At 40.3% G+C, this 20,855-nt stretch overlaps 1 protein-coding gene across 4 annotated transcripts in view; it reads right to left on the bottom strand.

Annotated features, from left to right (window-relative positions):
- The window catches only part of aopep (aminopeptidase O (putative)), a 98,475-nt gene that overhangs the window by 63,959 nt on the left and 13,661 nt on the right, over positions 1 to 20,855 (bottom strand). For all 4 annotated transcript variants that reach the window (XR_009768270.1, XM_061671901.1, XM_061671902.1 and 1 more), the window contains exons 6-7: positions 2,975 to 3,188; positions 970 to 1,076 (exon numbers count right to left, since the gene is read on the bottom strand). Coding sequence is in view for 3 of the 4 variants with exons in the window: in XM_061671901.1 (XP_061527885.1) it covers positions 970 to 1,076; positions 2,975 to 3,188 (321 nt within the window). In the remaining variant the exon portion in view is untranslated. The remainder of the gene's footprint in view (positions 1 to 969; positions 1,077 to 2,974; positions 3,189 to 20,855) is intronic.

Genomic DNA, 20,855 nt, shown 5'->3' with positions numbered 1-20,855 from the left:
AATGTAAACTGAGCATTTGAATGTAAACAGCTTTTTGCAAGTGACCGAGTGACGTAGGCAACAAACAAACTCAACCTGAACTACTTTATGTACTGGAAAGGGGCATCGAATAAAAGTTTTGTGGATTGTGTAGAACTGATTGTGGTCTAGAAGAAACTGAGTAAAAATGGAGTGCACAACTTGGCTGCAACAAGCAGATGCTGTTGATTTAGTCTCAACTAGTTTGCTATTTAAAGAACATCACATCTGCTATGGGAAGTTGGGTTAAGTGTTGGGCATTGCACTGGCATTGAAACAGAAGCTCAGAACATTCAGAGAGAGCGAGAGAGAGAGAGCTCCTTCCACCCCTTTAAAATGTTTAAAATTTTCCCATAGTGATGTAGTCGACAAATAAATTATCGCGAACACATTTGTGTATACATTTATGATTATTTTTTTAAATCACAAAGTATGCATTCCTCTGGTCTTATTGGACTGCTTTCAGAACTCACTCAACAGTTGGCTTGTTAAAAGTTTCAAAGATAAATGTTAACTTTGTATATTTGTGTTTTCTGCCTGATCCATATTAAGGCTATCATGGTTTAATAGAGGTCACTGATGGTGTAGTGGTACACTCGCCTGACTTTGGTGCGGGCAGCGTGGGTTCAGTTCCCACTCAGTGACGGTGTGAATGTGAGTGCGAATGGATGTCCATGTCTATATGTGCCCTGCGACTGACTGGCGACCAGTTCAGGGTGTAGTCCGCCTTTCGCCCGAAGTCAGCTGGGATAGGCTCCAGCTTCCCGTGACCCTAACCAGGATAAGCGGTGTTGAAAATGGATGGATGGTTTAATAGAACTCTAAGGCATATAAAGCAGTCTGTAGCTTGGTTACAAAATGGAACTATTGGGTTCCTCCACCATGTTATCAGCAAAAGTTTATTATAGTTCATGTAATAGATGGAGATGCTTTGAGGCATGAGAGACGCACCTGAGGATTTGAAGCTCCTCTCCTGAATTCTGCAACTCGTCAGACAATCTTCTCCACCTAAGCAGTGCCTTCAAGTTGGACTGTTCTGCTGCTTCCGGCAGAGAAAGCTGCACGGAGAAATATCTGAATGGGTTGTAATATGTGGTAACTTAATACATACGAAGGACTGACAAAGGTAGCCAAGAGAGATTTTGTTGGGCTGTCACGATACAGTGGAACCTCTAAAGATTAAAAGTTGAAAGACCCTGGAGTGATACACAATTTGCAATTTAATTTAATCATCGTGTGATGTCTGTAAGTTTACCTTTTCTGCTTTTTGGGAGGATTTTTGCAATAATTATTCAAAATAATGGCCTACCCTCATGGATGTAGTCAAGCGTAACGTCAGTACATTGCATGAGACGTCAGCTCACCTCATAAGACTTCAGGTCACAAGCATCAAGGGATTAAAATGTCTGCTTTTTCTTAGTTTTTTTTATACCACCACCATTGTGGATGGTGTCAGGCGGGACATCGTCATATCGCACAAGACCTCAGCCTCCCTCACGAGACCACGGTTCAGCGAGCAGCAATGACCTCACCAAAAAGAAGAACGTGAAAAGAGACTATGTGTTGTTACTTGTTGGCAAAGTTAAGGTAGAGCGGTTTGTTGTTGTTTGTTTTGACATTTTACAATGCTTTATTTCATTTTATCTCACTGCACACCAACAAAAATGTCACAAAAAGGGGATAGATTAATTACTGTATGTACTTCCTGCCATCTAATAGAAGATTGTAAATAATTTTTGGGGTAATTAGGTAAAAATGTCTAATTTCCCATAGCACACCTGAAGAGTGCTCACTGCACACTAATGTGCCCTGGCACACTGGTTGAGAATTACTGAATTAACACAAACAAACTACCACCACATGAGCTAATCAATAGCTATATACAGTACATCAATTAGCTACCGTATTAGCCTGAATAACATGCAAGCACAAGGGCACTATCAATAACATGCAAGCGCAAGGGTACTATAACTTTACAGAAACAGTATTCTCATTAAACTAGACTTTTAGCATTTACACATCATAATAAAGTTTATCTAGTACAGGCAAATTGTAACAGAAAAGTAAACAACACAGGATATAAGTAGCTGCATCAGCAGTGACACAGAAACCCACTTTCAATTTTGACTGCATGAGGTGCATTCAAGGACCACCAAGACATCACAAACAGAGGTGAAAAAACACTATCAACGAATTGCTTTGGCCTCAGCACAAAAAAACAGTGAAAAGCATTTTAGCATAAAACAGAGAATAGGTTCCCCAAAAAAACATGAATATGCACATTTGTGGGAGCTATTGTAAAATGAAATCTGAACAACGGCCAGCCAGCATCTGGGAAGGGATTGTGTTCAACCTTCAACTATATTTTACTCTAACAAGCATGTTGATGTTAAGACTGGTCCAAAATTTATCCAGCTCACCTCTCTGGTACTTTATTAACTTGTGACTATTTGTTGCTGTTGGATAGCTCACACAAAAAAAAAAACCTTGCTCAACATTATAAAAAACTAGCTCGACAGAGAATATGTAAATACGCTGGCGTACGTCTGGATCCAGTTGGACCACACATATACAGACTTTACCCCGCCTTGACCCAGCAGTTGAATCCATGTGGGAATACACTGCGTATATTGTCTTCAGCTGCTTATGTTTTGATCATGTGACTGCAAGGCTTTTTGGGCAGAGAACAAGGGTTGTTTGCACGAGACCGCCGATGATAATGGGAACCTTCTGTTTGCAATTTTATCACCTGTCATTGCAGCCAAGCATCTTCCCGGAGAAAATTCATAGCAGTAACTATGGAGCTACATTGATAAATATGATGTTATTTCTCATTCTTCTCTAGACAGCACCACTATTACAATTTACCTCTGCTATTATGTGGTCTTTTAGATGTGCTGGGACAATTAAGTTACATTAAAGCACTGAAGTAAACTACAATAACAGTGTGCCGTACTTGCTGTGCTCGGGCCCAGATAATATCCTCCAGGAATGTGGCGAAACCCTCGCTGATCCATTCCTCTGTCCAGTCTCTGGCCCCGATGACCAGTCCGAACCATGAGTGGGCAATCTCGTGGCACAGCCTGGACCCACACAAGGACAGGCTGTTTTCTGTTGAAAATGAGCTGCCAACTTGCAGCACGCTCTGAGACAGGAAAATTATGTGGGGGCTGAAGGAAACAAAGAACAGAAGGAAAAGCGAGTAAGAATTCAACACAAAACATAAATAAAAATAATTGAACGTGAGGAAGACCAATCTGACATCACCAGAATTCAGTAAAAACATTGTCACTATTTTTAATTTTTAATTTTACATTTAATTTTAAATTATTTTATTTTATTCATTCTATTCATTGTTGTTTATTTTATTTTACACATTTTGTTTTTATTTTACACTACTGCATTATATTACTTTTGTATTTTATTTTATGCATATCTTTAACTACACAATTGTTTTTTTAGATGCCATTTGATATTACTATTATACTCATTTTCATTCATTTTTATTTTATTATTGTTTTACAGTACGTAATGACTTTTTTATACATTCATTTATTTATTTATTACAATTTTTAGAGCACGAGTTTACACTTTCATCACATTTTCATGTCACCTGGTCTCACAAAATTATATTTTGTGACCTAACATGAAATAATTATGTGACAAAAAGTCTTTTTCAAACAAAAATGTGGTTGATATAGCGGATAAGATATTAAAAGCAATCATTTCAAAACAGGAAATTCTTATTGTATTTAAAATCACTAAAAAACATGTTCTACTCTGTACATTTTGTATGCAATCCTACTAAATTCTTATGAGAACAAGTTCAAGAAGAACAAAACCAACATGTAAAAAGACGACAAAAAATTCCAGACAAGACATTTTTAGCTACTTTTACACACTTATTGTTAAAGAAAGTTTAAACAGGTTTAAAAAAACAACAACAACAATTTAGTCTTTAAACATTGCTGCTAAAAAAAAAAAAAGAACAGAATGCTTTACAATCTTCCAAGGAGCACAATCACCAACCGCTCGCGGGTAAAATCAATTAAATTAAATTAGCAGTTTTAAGAGGATTTTATTTGCCATACGACTTCCAGGCAATGCTGTAAATTATGGTAGACAAGACAAGCCCTGACTCTTTCAAGCTTTTTCTGACCCCAAGGAAACTACCCCAATGGTAAGCTTATATTTAGAAAATGATCTGTAATTACTGGACAGCCGCATCTGATTTACTGGTTTGCGCAGATTATCACAATTTCATTTGACGGCAAGAGTATCGAACATGTGGTTTTACTTCTGATTTGGTTTGAAAAAACTTTGTAAACAGCATTGGTTCTAAAATTCCCAATGCCTCATTAGCAACTGACAAGAATTAATCAAATTGATGGCTCAACAAAGAAGGGAAGAAAGGAATGGAGACTGTTAGCTATTAAATTCCAACAAAATGGCTAGAAAATGTGAGCTAATGAAAATTTTTTTATTTCAACATGTGTTGAATGTGAGCTTTGTAATGATAACAACATATATAATATGTATAATAATATATAATGATTTTACAGCACATGAATTGGTGATTGATGTCAGTATATTTCCTTTTCTAATAAACATAATTACTTAAATCTATTCATAACCCTTACTCGACGCTATGCATCCCCTTCGACCCGGATCCCACACCATGTTCATCGTAAACACTCTCAGCAAAAAAGTGCATATAAAGCATGTAAAAAATGTGTATTATTCAACATAGTGAACCAGCAGAAAAAAAAAAAAATCCCACTTCCAAAACATTCCAGCACAGGAACGCGAGACATGTGATTGTTAACCATGAGACCGCCCTGACAGAACAAGAGCGGTAAAACGTCAAAGCCAAGGTGAAGACTTTTCCTGAACATTCCTTACTTGTGTCTTACGTAAGCATCTCCGAGTGGCCTGGAAGCGGGGGTGGGGGGCTTCGGGTAGACTGTGCGTGAGAGGCCGACATATCATGCAATGCGAGAATGGAAGCGGTTGGGGGCGGGGGGGACACCGAGGTGAGGATGAATGAAATCTCTCTCTCTTGGTCTGTATAACAACAACAGCTTGTTGAGGGGATCTTTTCATGCTCACAAGATCTTAAGTCCCAACTACTGTTGACCTGACATTGATAGTAGAATTTATTTTTGAGTACTTTTCCACCATGGTAAGGCTGTGAAAACATGACTGAAGATTGTGACACAGAAAGCAAGATTGCCCAAATCTCATTTTCAAATTTAGTCGGAATTTAAATGTTTACCTCATATTTAGTATGCAATCATTCTTAGTTTTCAAATTAGATACGTGACGGGGTGTAAGAGAACTAAATTACCAAAACGACTGTTACAACATCAATGTTCATTGTTGCGCAATATGTGGTTAACTCATTCACTGCCAGTTAAGATGGATATTTGACTTCTAAAGCAGTCAATGGCAGTGAATTAAAGTAGGACTTGGGAGGCTTTACAAATCGGTCAATTGCATCGATTTCAGTGGTTCCAATGTTACTATTGTAGGTGTGTGAGAACTGTAGTTACTTAGTATACCTTCAGAACTTAAGTTATCTGGGCTTACAGGGTAAATTTAGATGCATCAATTTGCAATTGTAGCCATTTCTCCCATCGGCCTTACTGGTAGATTGTTATGTAGCTGTTTAGTTTGTATGAAATCCTCTTACATTCATAGTAAAATAAGTTGTACTGTTAATTTGATTCTACCATACATTTAAAGCATCTCTCATTATGACCATATAAGATTGTTTCCCTGAAAACATTTCTTCTGACAGATGAAGGTGCACCTCAAACCTCCCAGGCTTTATGTCAGTAATTCCCAACCAAGGTGCCGACGTGGAAAAATCATTATATGCATCTTTGTTCATTTAGCTATAGCAGCAACATATAGTGAAAGGCAGAAAAATTAAAGGCTCTTCTTTTAGATGGCAGAAGGTTTAATAACTCTGTGTATCACCTGTTGCCATTCATACAACAGAATTAAGTTATAGCTTCCTGCGAGTACAGTATATCAGCTTCGTGTTAAACGGGTACAGATTTCACACTAGTCAGTTTGTGAGTAAACATCATCAATATTATTTCAGTATGAAACATTTATTTTTAAGTCTGTTTATCTTTGCTCATGCCATATTGATCTTTTTTTTGGCATGAGTGTATCAGGGGTTTTAGTGTTATTAAATATTTTGGATTTTCATCTGTGAATTAAGTAATTACATTGCCTACATGTGAAACTCATTTGGTACAATTACCCGAGTCGACCAAAAATACTGTAAACTGTCAAATTAGCAGCTGTCATCAAGGCTATATTACAATCCTAAAACAGCAGGAAGTGAAAGATATTTTTTTTGTTACTGTAACCGAGTTATCTTGAAAAATAAATCAAGAAAGGAAAAACCACAATGAGGGCAAGTTGTGTCTGCCTGACAATCTGTTTAAGAGCGTAATAAGTTGATGTTTGAAAGACTCTTTCTGTTGTGTCTCTGAGGAGAGGTAATCAGATAGAAAGCTTCTGTTGTTTAGCAACATGTCGACATCATACAAAAGGGTCTTATGGGCATACATCTCAAATGTAATCCCGCGTTTCTCCTGATTACTCTCACCAGAGCCGCAGACGCTAACATTAGCCTTATGACTGTCTTTGTAGCCTAATCTTTCTCCCTTCCAATTGGATAAGCATGCGTTTGTTGTCCGTTCCAGCAGTGCACATGTGTGTGAGTGAGCGTGAAAACACAAAGACAGCCTTTCAGCAATGGCGTTTGCACACGCTCCTTAGAGGGAGGCGGAATCCATCACCACAGTGACAAACGGTGTCATCCTACCACGGCCAGGGACGCCAAACAACAGCATCTTTCACGTTCGTTGATACAGTGACTGACAATAGTTGACATCGGGGACGTGTCATGCCTCCCTGCATGGGTGGACTTTCACATGCAGCCGTGCATAGTTCATGTGAGCGTACACCTTCCTCCACAATAGATAGTGAATCGTAAGACTGTGACCCTATTTGTGACCTGAAGCTTGCACAGAACCTTGACATAAATATTAGAAATGTATAACATTTTCCCCAAATCATTCACCACAATGAAATGACAAAGAGAAGAGTTTGCAACTGCAATGTAGTTGTCAGATCAGCTAACAATTAGAATAGCGTCTTCTATTACTACTACTCTTCTTTCTTTGTATTTTCCAGCAGTCTGGATGCCCCTTGGCATCATGCTGCCGCTCCCAAGCATATCGTCATGCATTGGGTATTTTAAAAATTTATTAAGATATTAAAAGTCAGTATGCATGTACTCTGTTTTATATCGATGTAAAATAGAATTTTGATCAGTATTCATAGTAGGCCACTTTGAAAAGGTCAGATGTTTTGTTATTAGCCATTGTTGGGTGTTTTAGCGGTGTGTTTTGGGTCTTCTCTTTCTATCCTGATGGAGGACTCTTGACCCGCGGCTGAAACCATTTTTTTTAACATGGGGCAGCACATTTCTCCCCAGAAATGTTTGCAATAGAATGGTTGGAAACTATGCCCAACAGGAATAGGAATCTGCCTGGAAATCCAGGCAGATAAAATTATTTAAAAAATATATTCTTCTCACATTTGTCTTCTCGTGACTTCTTGGTCAGACTGGCCCTTCTTCGGAAAAAACAAAACAAGCGGAGCGTTAAGCTTCTGCTACTTGCTGAACTGAGGTCATGTGACGTACCTTTTGGGTATACAGTGGGTACGAAAAGTATTCAGACCCCCTTAAATGTTTCACTCTTTGTTATATTGTAGCCATTTGCTCAAATAATTTAAGTTCATTTTTCCCATCATTATGGGACACACAGCACTCCATATTAACAGAAAAAAACGGAATTGTTGAAATTTTTGCAGATTTATTAAAAAGAAAAAACTGAAATATCACACAGCCATAAGTATGCAGATCCTTTGCTGTGACACTCATATGTTTAACTCGGGTGCTGTCTATTTCTTCTGATCATCCTTGAGATGGTTCTACACCTTCATTGGAGTTCAGCTGTGTTTGATTATACTGATTGGACTTGATTAGGAAAGCCACACCCCAGTCTATACAAGACCTTACAGGTCACAGTGCATGTCAGAGCAAATGAGCATCATGAGGTCAAAGGAACTGCCTGAAGAGCTCAGAGACATAATTGTGGCAAGGCACAGATCTGGCCAAGGTCACAAAAAAAAAATTCTGCTGCACTTAAGGTACCTAAGAGCACAGTGGCCTCCATAATCCTTAAATGGAAGACATTTGGGACGACCAGAACCCTTCCTAGAGCTGGCTGTCCGGCCAAACTGAGCAATAGGGGAAAAGAGCCCTGGTGAGAGAAGTAAAGAAGAACCCAAAGATCACTGTGGCTGAGCTCCGGAGATGCAGTCAGGAGATGGGAGAAAGTTATAGAAAGTCAACCATCACTGCAGCCCTCAACAGTCAGGGCTTTATGGCAGAGTAGCTCGACGGATGTCTCTCCTCAGTGCAAGACACATGAAAGCACGCATGGAGTTTGCTAAAAAACACCTGAAGGACTCCAAGGTGGTGAGAAATAAGATTCTCTGGTCTGATGAGACCAAGATAGTGTTCTGTAAATTGACTGTCTATTGTCGTACTAGAGCGGCTCCAACTACCGGAGACAAATTCCTTGTGTGTTTTTGGACATACTTGGTAAATCAAGATTATTCTGATTCTCACAGAACCTTTTGGCCTTAATTCTAAGCGGTATGTGTGGAGAAAACCAGGCACTCCTCATCACATGTCGAATACAGTCCCAACAGTGAAGCATAGTAGTAGCAGCATCATGCTGTAGGGGTGTTTTTCAGCTGCAGGGACAGGACGATTGCAATCGAAGGAAAGATGTATGTGGCCAAGAACAGGGATATCCTGGACGAAAACCTTCTCCAGAGTGCTCAGGACCTCAGACTGAGCCAAAGGTTCACCTTCCAACAAGACAATGACCCTAAGCGCACAGCTAAAATAACGAAGGAGTGGCTTCAGAACAACTCCCTTCTTGAATGGCCCAGCCAGAGTCCTGACTTAAACCCAATTGAGCATCTCTGGAGAGACCTGAAAATGGCTACCCACCAACGTTCACCATCCAACCTGACAGAACTGGAGAGGATCTGCAAGGAGGAACGGCAGAGGATCCCCAAATCCGGGTATGAAAATCTTGTTAAATCATTCCCAAAAAGACTCACGGCTGTATTAGATTAAAAGAATGCTTCTACTAAATACTGAGCAAAGGGTCTGAATACTTATAGCTGTGTGATATTTCAGTTTTTCCTTTTAAATAAATCGACAAAAATTTCAACAATTGTGTTTTTTTTCTGCCAATATAGGATGTTGTGTACACATTATTGAGGAAAAGAAATGAACTTAAATGATTTTAGCAAATGGCTGCAATATATAAAGGAGTGACAAATTTAAGGGGATCTGAAAACTTTCCGTACCCACTGTATTTTCCTTTTGGGCAAACATTTCATTGTATGCTCTCACTCTCTCTCTCTCTCTCTCTCTCTCTCTCGCGCGCTCTCTCTCTCTCTCTCTCTCTCTCTCGATAGATAAGATAGAGATATTCTTGTAACTTAATTTACCACAGCTATTTAATACTTAATCCAGAATGTTTTCACTCCTGAAAACATTGTAGAAGAATGATTGAAAACTGCACAACAGGAACAGGAATAACATACCTACCAATCTAACCTTTTCTAACTGAATATAAAAATTGATTTAAAAACAATGTTGTTTGGGTCACTTGTTTATGCAACAATGGAATGTGTTTTTAAAAGGGTGTTAAAGTGGACATTTTTCCAAAACGATGTCCGTGTCAATCTCATCCAAGCACTGAGGACGCCCCCCCCCCCAAAAAAAAGGAAATACACACACAAGACGCATGCATGAGAGAGTACTATGCCACATTTAAACACACTGTTTCTACTAGATCTGTCTCATTTCAATGTACCATTAATTTACCATAGCAACATAATTCAAAATGAATAAGGTAATTGCACGTAACGTTTCAAGAACATCAGTTAGATAATTGCAACTAATATAGTGCGAACCAAAAATCAAGGAACAGGGACAAAACCTCTTGCAGGGACTACAACAACAACCCCCATCTTGAATGTCTCCCACTTCACTTTCACATTAAATATGACTTATGAAAAAAAGTCATTAGGATAAAATGTTTTAATCACACAAACAGACAAGAAATACAAATGCAGGTAAATGTGACATATGCATGTTAGACTGTCATCACCAGCAAACTACAAATCCAAGTGCAAAAGGATCAAGCTGAAAAGCGGTCTAAACATTGGATAATAAACCAAATACTTCAAATAGTATATATAACCCAAATGGGTCTTAGGGCACAACATGAAATAGTGATTAAAGCCCAATTGTGGCCTTTCATGTGACAACGGCACGACCGCAACTCAGCCTGGGTGAGACGGCCCTGAGCTTCAGGTGTGTGCCAGGGCAAGTCTTCAATTTAGTGGGACACAGATTGCAATAGCGTTAAACTTCTCCATCTCTCCATCCATTATTCATCCCTCCATCCATCATCCCTGGCTCTAGGCCATTTATTCCCCAGCGGGACACTGTCATGCATAATGCAAAAGGAGCCCTATCATAGTCCTGTAATTGACACCCTCAGCTCGACTCATAGCAGGGACACTACTAAAACAGTCCCATGAGAGAAAGGGAGAGAGAGTTCGAGAGCAAGCGAGAGAGAGAGAGAGAGAGAGAGAGAGAGAGACAGAGAGAGCGGGCAAGAGAGAGAGAGAGAGATGAAGATGATGAGCCCCCCAGTGTGTATACTGTATGGGTAAACAAGTGGGTGACAAATGAAGTGAGGAATAATATAACATACACAGAGATAGTTTGAAATATAGGGAGCGATTTAGGGAAGACGGCAGGAAAACAAAGAGATGCTCTGAAAGAACCATAAATACCTGAGAGATCTAAGGAGAATGCCAGAAAGATGAAGAGGGAGGGGCGAGAGGTTAAAAAAAAAAAAAAAAAAAAAAGAGCAGAAATCACAATTCTATTAATAACTGTTGACCAATGAGACCAAGTCACTATTCCATATTCCCTCAAGTTGTGACCTGTGACTTAATAAATTAATCACAGGGTGTGTCATCAGCTAAAAGAAATACACATCGCACCTCACTTAGGTGCCTCCATTTTTACCTCAGAAAAAACTAGGTGGGTGTAACTACCTTTACAATGACAGAACATGATGAAAAAGTCTAAATTGTCCATAGGTGAGAAAATGTTAATGGTTGTTTGTCTATGCATGCCCTGCGATTGGCTGGCGACCAGGTCAAGGTGTTCCCCGCCTCTCGCCCAAAGTCAGCTAGGATAGGCCCCAGCTCACACTTGACCGCAGTGAAGTTAAGCAGTATAGAAAATGGATGAATCGATTTGTGTAAAAATAATTTTAAAAACACATTATAAGAAAAATGCATTGGTACAAATGAAGGTTTCCCCCCACTAACGCTTTACCCCAATTAGATGCATGGTACTCTCTCCAGATGACTACACCCCTAGCCACTATACGAGGAAATACAGTAGATTCATAGAGACACATGCAAACATAAACCTTTCAGTGAGAGAAGAAGTAAGGCAATGGACAAAAGCCACATGAAAGATGATATTCGCACAAAGTACGCTGTTGTCTATTCTTTTCCATCAACGAAAAGGTCGCCCGCTCCTAATGTCAGCCGACGGGAATAAGCTTTGTCTCATCCCTCCTTCTTGGACTTCAGTAGGCTATTTTGGACACTGGGGCCTATTTGACCAAACTCCTACCACCCTTCATCCTTTTTTAACAAGTCTGACTCCTAATGTCTGGAATTCCAGGCTGGCTGCAGATCAGCTCTGCGCTTCCCAGACGGGGGGCCCCCACAGGGCCAGGCCAAATGCCAGTCCATGTAGGGCCAGATCACATGAGCACGGGGGCCAGGCCAGGGCCCCCAGAGAGATACCCGAACCACATAGACTGTATCGCATCAGAGTCTGCAAATAAATAGCAGATATGACAGGTCATGCATAGCTAAGAGGATCATTTGCTACTCCATTTTACTAAACAAAACAAAACAAAAAAAGGCTTCATGGTGAAATAAATTAGCATTAAGGTTACACTGTAGTTTTTGGTTAAGAGCTTGGTCAAGAGCTTAACACCAAAAGCACAATCATGCATGAAAAAAAGCGACTCTAAGCAGGTCAGCTTTGTATCACATGGATCCACACGGGTCATAAACTGATGAGGCCAAGCATGCTGTATTTCCAAGGAAAAGAACAAGACCTGACATGCACAACCCCTCTCACTCACTCACTCACTCACTCACACACACACACACACACACACACACACACACACTTCACGAAAGCCACTTTTAATCCATATCAGCTGGATAGTGATAGTTGAGCCATCCCCTCTTAACAGTAAAACAATCCTGTGCCATTCATTCCTGGTGTCGTCCAAAATCTGATGTCATGCCAGAGGAATGTCAGTGAGTTCATGTGTGTGCGTGTGTGTGTGTTTTGGCAGCAATGCTAGTGCATAGATTTAAAACATTACGAACACTCAGACTGGCGAGCTGACCGTCTGCTGCGATTGTGTCGCCCGCCGCCGTTTCTGCCGCCGAGTCACGTAGACGCTGCGACAGGACAACACATCTGTTAAACGACTGCCTGTCCTAAACGACTGCTTGTCACTCGCGGCACGCTCGATTATCAGCGGATATTTATGAGCCGGCGGGGGCTGGGGGGAGAGCATACTTTTGGGTGTGTTCATGTCACCGATTTAAGCGAATTGGTTAGGTGCTTTCACACTGGTTTGCATAAAATCCACTTAACTAAAATATGTTTCTAGTGAGCGAATTTCCTATCAGTATCAATGAGGCAGCAATTGACAATACAGAACGCCACACTTATTTGTCAATGGTTGCACAGGCGATATACGGATTAAGTTAGAGATAATCTCTTGAGACTTCATTTCAATGGAAATCTATTCTAAAGCATAGCGATGGGGTCTCAGTGTCTCTCTCTTAACAATAACAATATGGCTAAAGTGACAGACGTCGATAATAATATTAATAGACAAAAAAGAAGACAAAGAAGACGAGAATGCACAACGCAAAGCCAGCTGTGTTTGGTCTTCAATGTGAAGAGACTTGCCTCCCAGGTGCACACACAGTTATCATGCCTTCTGCACTTGGTTTGCCACTGCATCAGTCAGTACACCGCTGGCAATGCAACCTTGCCATTATGGAAATGAAAACAATTGGTGAGGTATACACACCAGCGTCTACCCAAACAACACATATAAACACAAAATAAAAATAAAAAAAACCTGCTGTAAGTCTTTACAAAAAGCCAATTCGGAACGTCACTTCAAACAAAAGTACTGATATCGGCATTGAATCGGAATTCGGCACTTGGACCTCCCGTGTAATTTCAGCTCATTGCTAAAATGAGCTGAAACAGTGACAGTGAAGCTGGACAGTGAAAATTAAAATTTCTTGTAAATTTGACACACCACAGAGAAGAGTATTTTTAAGTATATCAAATTTGGTTGAAAAAAAAATCTTGAAAACTCAAGCCTTTGTTTCTGCTTTCAAACGCTGTCAGGGGTGTGGTGTCCTTGAGCAAGACACTGATACCCCGAAATGCTCCCCGGGCGCTTCAGCTGCCCCCTGCTCCAGTGTGTTCCACTAACATGTTTATGTGTTCTCTGTGATGGGTTAAATGCAGAGAACAAATTTTGTGTGCATGCATGCATGTTCATGACAATAAAAGGTGATTCTTCTTCTTCTTCTGTATATCCCACAGACTCTTCGTGAGGCATTCCACACCCTGACGACAGGCGCTATTCACCAGCTAGCTTGCAAGCAAACAGGCTTCCGGATTCCACGGAAGGGCAGCGGGCTTGTCTGCTCAGTCACGTCCTCGCCTTTCCCTAAAGTGTCTCTGTTGTGTGGACCTACACATCGACACATCATCAAGCAACCATTTATTGAACACGGTGACATGTCATTCAGCCTCTGGCTCACACTACATGACAGACATTTGAGCACATATTTCCTGCTAGTTATATACCCACAATGCTTTGTGTTTCAACATATTATGGTAGCCAGAATAACACAAAAGACATAACACTTGTGAATTTAAATAACAGCAACAAGATGTTCTGTAAATTGTGGCATCCAGGAACGATACATTTTTGGGGTGCCATAGCTAGCAAGCAAACTGCACACTGTAGTGATAGAAATGGGCCAAGTAATTAAAACAAAGTAACTCTCCAGATTACCACTGATGCAAACCAAGGCGGTCAGTTCGCATATAGTGCGGGAAGGGCAACGCACGCTGGACGCCCAAAGGTCTCATCAGGTGCAGTTTTAGCCTCGCACAAAAAAATTGGAAACTGAAATGGTGAAAACAGATACGCTATATCACCACAATTCAGTAATACCTTGTTCTCAGTCTTTGTACCTTTTTAGCAACTATATATTCAAACGTATGTCTTTTGGAAACAAATATCTGAATTCACTACACAGGATCTTGAAAACATTGACTCTTCCATGGCTTGCTATTGGAAAAATTGTGTCCAAAGTCTAAAAAAATCTGAGGTTAACCAGCATTCCCGCAAATGATGATGAGGTTGCATTGAATTGTACCATGTCATGTAATGCATGTGGAGCACAAGGTTCACAGGGTCAAGTTTGAGTTCCTCTGGCTTCAACAAGTCCCCGTCACTCAGTGTTGACGGGAAGGAGTGTGATAAAACACACATTCTTGCCTTCGTGTACCTATTTGCATGCAAAATGCATCATTCATCGCACAGCATTCTGGATCATTCTTCCATTTGGCTTTTACCGATGCCTCAGTGAGAAAGGTTGAGGCGGAAAACATATTTCTAATGGTAGGTGATAAACAGAATGTTGCTCCTTTGTTATGCAACGCCAGGGAACGAGGCTGTGAGGTGCTAGACTGTGAAAGTGCGCTTCATCATCTCAAGAGAATATAGTAGGGAAATCGTAAAAAAAAATAAAAATAAAAATGGTGTTATACTGTGCTCATAACTGCACATTAGCAGAACAACACGGTACTGCCGCACCCACAAATATGGTAGACACACTGCCAATATGCAGTATTAATAATACTGTAGTTTGTCATGGAAACTGTATTTTGTGATACACTTAATTTTCCTCAGGATTAATACAACATCTATTTATCAATCAATCAATTAATCTCTCGCATCTATCCATTTTGCATCCTTGGCCAGAAAGGGGCAACACTGGGACAAAAACAGCCTGATTGTCTTCATGTGTGAACCAGGCCTAAATTTTGTTCTTACTGAGAAGAAAAAAAAAAGAAAAAAAAAAAAAACACGCACACTTGAAATCTCCCAAACGCATGTGGAAAAATATGAAAAATTTCCAATGAAACCAAGGTTGAAGTTTTTGGCCACAATTCCAAAAGGTATGTTTGGCGAAAACACAACACATCACCAAAAGAATAGCATATCTACAGTGAAGCATGGTGGTGGAAGCAGCAAGCTTTGGGGCTGCTTTTCTCAAGTACATGTTGACAGTGAAATACTTCTAGGCCTTAATTATACAACAATCACACGAAAAAAAGTATAAGTACGACAATGATTGAGTGTGCCTTCTTGTGCCGTGTGGCTACATATTCTTAAACCACTACAAAAACTAGTACATTGCTTGTTGTTTGTAACCTAAAAACCTCGTCTCAGGACCGTTGTAGACAGAGGACCCCCTGTACTGTAAGATAATTGTTAGCAGGGTCATCTAACTGCAGTGATATATTTGGTCTGTGTTTGATAGACAGCGAAATTTACAGAATGCAAGACTTGTAGCTAGCAAAGGGCTTGGATCGTAGCTCTCCCTAAGGCCGTGAGCAAAGGCGAGGCAAGAGGAAAATATTACAGCATAGCTTTTCACAGCACTTTGTTTCACAGAGGTCCCACGCCCATTAAAGCGTCTGGCTTTGCACAGACAGATGAAATTACCCTCAGCCTCAAGGTTCCACACAAACACACACACACACACACACACACACACAAAGCTCAGGATAAGCATCAAGATCAGCCGTGTCCCCTACGCCGCACAATGGATCTATCCATCACTTCTTGCAATGGGTACTGTGGACTCATCCATTAGTTAGGGGAATGGGTGTGCAGGGACAGGCCTGTCTTGCCATGGCCTTTAATCCAGAGTTATAACACAGTGTGTCTGCTTTACTGTTACTTGCAGCACTATATGCCAGCTGTTGCCGGCAGGTTCATATCCGAGGGCAGTTCAATGCAACACATCCCGGTTATCCGATCATTGATCACAATGGAGGCATATAGAGGATTTCACCTCCAGGGGAAAGTGAAGGGGGCGTGGGAGGTGGGTGGAAGCAAATTCAATAGTAGCTATAATTTTGAGTAATGCTGCAAATACAGTTTTACAGTTGCTCGTAAAATCCATAAACTATCAAAAATAAATCGATCGTTGATTCTTGACACAAAGAAATATTCTCACATTTTCACAACAAAGTGTCTCGGCTGTGCCTCTCAACCAGAGCCAAATTGCTCGGCTTCAATCTTCAAGTGCGGGTAATACTTAATTTCATATTTTTAAAAAAATGCTGGGCTACTGAGAACACAGGAAAATGCTGGCTAAAGGATCAGGTGCCAACAATGGCTCTAGGATTTGTGTACCCTGGAAAAGTAGAAAGAATTAAGGTTTCAAACAACAGATGGGCTTTCAAAATAGCATTTTAAGCCAGGGTTAAAGTTTCAAGTTAAGGCTTTTAAGGCAGGGTTTGGGTTTCAAGGCAGGGTTTTGGTTTCAAATTAGGGTTAGGTTTTAGTCACAAATGGTGTTTCAAATGAGGGTTCCAAGCTTGGATTATGATGTGAAAAAGGGTTAATTTTTAAATTAAGTTTTCTTAGAAGGGATAGGTTTTTAAGACCGGGTTAGGGTTTCAAATAAAGGTTTCAAACAAGGGATAGGGTTTCCAATTAGGGTTTAAAGACAGGGTTATGGGTTCACATCAGGGTTTAAGCCTGATTAAGGGTTTCCAATTAAGGTTTAAAAAAAGGAACAGGGTTTTAAAGTCGGATTTCAAGATTCAAGAGAAGCAAAGCTGCATGTACTGTAGAAAATGCTGAGCCATCAAGAGCACAGAGAAATGCTGCCTAAAGAACCGGTGCCAAAACTTTGGATTTGTTAGCTGTGTTCCCCAGGACAGCAGAAGGAACAAAGGTTACCGAAATAAAAAAAAAAAAGCTACCCCCAAAAATCTTAACTACTTGTAATCACCTTAAAGTGTTTACCGGACACTCCTCCATCCTCTGTCCATGTGCAGTCATGCGGAGCTGCCTTTTCATCCCGTCATGGTGCCTTTATGGTGCCACAGAAACGGAGGACATTCACTCAAGGTGGGAAGAAAAAAAACAGCTCATCCTTGACTACTTGATTAACAGATGTGCCCCCCATGCAAAAAGAAATGCAGCCAATCTCCCCCCCCCCAAAAAAATAAATAAATAAATAAATAAATAAAATAAAACAATAAAAATCACACCTTCCTCCCACAATACCTCCCAAGTCGCTGCTGAAAAGCTAAGACTCTGTCGCACACTTCTAGGGTTACTGCACGGATCGAGCTGGAGAGGAGAGCAGAAAGGCAGGAAATCCTTTGAGATGCGATAAAGAGGAGAGAGGAGGACAAAACGTGGGGGAATAGCAAAGGAACAAATAACAGCGGGGTTTAGGTGTTCTTTGCGCTTTAAATGGCCATGATCTGTTCCAACTAGGAGCATTCATTGGAGGTATCATGAGGCAATTGTACTACCTACGACTCAAGTGCCAAAAGCCTGAACGGAAGTCGAAATGAACCATACTGTACGTAGCGCAACACTGTGTAAGAAATAAACCTCAGAAAAATATCATGGTGAAGAATTCTACGGAGCCCCCCTGGTGCCAAGGTATGAGAAAAATAAAATTCATTGATAATCTGTTCCCTTAGTTTAGTAAACTGTACCCTCAGTTTAGTAATCCGTACCCTCAGTTTAGTAATCCGTACCCTCAATTTAGTAAACTGTACCCTCAGTTTAGTAATCCGTTCCCTCAGTTTAGCAAATGCCTGGGGCTCCGTATACCTACGTATATCTGTCAAGTGAAGTAAATTCAATTTGTATGTTATATTCTTACTCGTGTGAATTCTGTGTATAAATTGTCATGTCGTGATATATCCTACATCCCATTTTTTCAACTGAAAGGCAATATTGCTGTAGTTCAAGGGGGTTGATAATTATATAGCAGTACTAGCAGGACTGGCTACAATTAGCCTGCGTGTTTCCTAAACACAGTACTAAACTGAGGGTACGGTTTACTAAATTGAGGGTACAGATTACTAAATTGAGGGAACAGATTATCAATGAATTTTATTTTTCTCATACCTTGGCACCAGGGGGGCTCCGTAGAATTATCTACCCGTCAGGGCAGTTAATTACTGAAAAGTACACATAGTGAAACCTCCAAGTTCCAAAACCATTTTCGGGCTGGGTATAGGGTTTCAAATTGGGGTTTTTAGTCTAGGTTAGGGTTTCAAATTAGGGTTCCAAGACAGAGTTAGGTTTTCAAATTAAGGTCAGGGTTTAAGCCTTTTTTAAAGTAGGATTTCAAGCCTGGATTCAGTTCTCAAATCATGGCCATGGTTTCAAAACGAGGTTAGAGTTTCAAATTAAGGGTCTAAACCTGGATTAGGCTGGTTTTGAGTTTGGGTAAGGGTTTCAAATAAGGGTTTGGGTTTTAAAACTGGGGGAGCCCTCTGCCTGTAGAGCATATATGTCAAACTGCCAAATTTGGCCCACGATGTTATACAGTGTTCCCTCGTTTTTCGCGGTTAATGAGGACCAGAACCCCCCGCGAAAGGTAAAGAAAATGCGAAGTAGGATTGTAAGGGCTTGCTTAACTAATCAAAAAAATTATCGCTTAAACAAAAAAAGTTATTGCGAACACAACAGCGTGGACGAGACTGGCGAGACACAACAAGGGAAGATGCTGGGTGAGGCTGCGATGATGCGCAGCCAATCAGCTCACGGGATAAATCCACACGTGCTCTCATTGGTCGTTGTCGCGCCGGGAACCAATCACATGCCTTTGTATGAGTGCCCGTACAGTACAGGCATGTACAAAGCCTCTGAGTCAACTCATCTCTTTGTTTGGCATGTGGGGAAACCTTCTCTCGCGCACATCAACATGAAACAACGCGTCTTTCCGCAATATGGCTGTATTTTTTATTTTTTTTAAAGGATATTTTGGAAACACCCGCGAAGCACTGAAGCTGCAAAAAGTGAAGCGCGAAGTGGCGAGGGAACACTGTATTTATATTATATTTGGCCCGCGAGACCATCTCAAATGTGAATTAAAGCTGGCCCGCCAGTATATAGCACATGTGCCACGAATATTACAAATCCTAGAATGCTTTGCTAGTGTGTTGGCCCATCAGTCTAGACCGGCGAGCGCCCCTTCCCTTTCTATTGCTGTCGTTAGCAACTATGCTACCAGTCTCCTCGAGCAAATTTACACATCCCCTTCCCAAAAATGGCCAAACGAAAGATGGAAAACGGTTAACTTCCAAGACAGGTGGGAGGCAGATTGTCTGTTCACTAAAGTAAAAGACAGACCTGTTTGTCATGTGCCGAGCAACGTGGCTGTAACAAAGAATATAACATAATTGAATTTTTTTTTTAATGCCCTTTATCAACTCCTAGGCAGGTACTGTTAATAGTTTGAAGTATTGATTTTTATTGAAGGACATTCGTATTTTTTTGGGTTGTTTTGTTGTTGGCCTTTGACAAAAGATTTACATCAAAAAGAAAGGTAGTTGGAGATAGATAAATAGAAGATAGAGAGAGAAGACTTCATGTTATCTATTTAAGTAGAAAACAACAAACAAATGCCCCTGATGTATTTTATCACAAATTTGATTTGTTTATTGTTTATATATATTTGTTTATTCCAGATTCAGTGTTTAAGCAAAATTTAAGTTTGTTGTCATTTGATAAACTTTAATGCTACATTTCTGGAGAGAAGGGAATCATGCACATCGCAGTGATTTTTCATTAAATATTGAGTTTGGCCCGCGACATTGTCCCAATTTTTTTATTTTGGCCCACCATGAATTTGAGTTTGACACTCCTGCTGTAGAGGTTCCATTGTGTATTTGTAGCGTCAGTGTCTTGTTGCACAGTGACCATTATAGTGGCTGTACATGGACACCATATCTTATCAAATCTGACCCGAACACAACACGATAACAGTTTTCCCATTAAGGGTTTATTGCATCAAGCTCAAACTGGAGCTGGATGCTGTATAATCAAACAAGAATCCCAGAGTCAATTTAATATCAAGGTGAGACTTTCATGAGTGAAAACTCTCAACTTTCATCCTCACAAGTGTTTACACACAAAGCCTAAAAGGCCGTGTCTAAGAAGCAGACTTGCTGGCTGAGCAAATTTCATCGATGAAAAAAACTCTCTGTATTTCTTGCCACGGTCGATTTCTACCCCAAAGATGTCTGACGTGAACAGCCAAGTCAAACAGCTCTTGAAGTTTTCAACAAAAAAAATAAGAGAATTTTCCAGTTCTGGCAGTAAATCAGATTTAAAGGTTGTCAAGGAATAGCACTGATGGCAACCAAATACATTACAGAATACCTCCATGACTGCAGCGAGGTGGGCAGCAACTGTACATAATCTCATCTCACATCAAAAATGTGCAAGAAATCA

This window comes from Phycodurus eques, chromosome 3 (genome assembly GCF_024500275.1).
Source record: "Phycodurus eques isolate BA_2022a chromosome 3, UOR_Pequ_1.1, whole genome shotgun sequence".
In the NCBI taxonomy this organism is placed as follows: domain Eukaryota; kingdom Metazoa; phylum Chordata; class Actinopteri; order Syngnathiformes; family Syngnathidae; genus Phycodurus; species Phycodurus eques.
The sequence above is the reverse complement of the archived record's forward strand: the minus strand, read 5'-3'. Positions and strand labels throughout refer to the sequence as shown.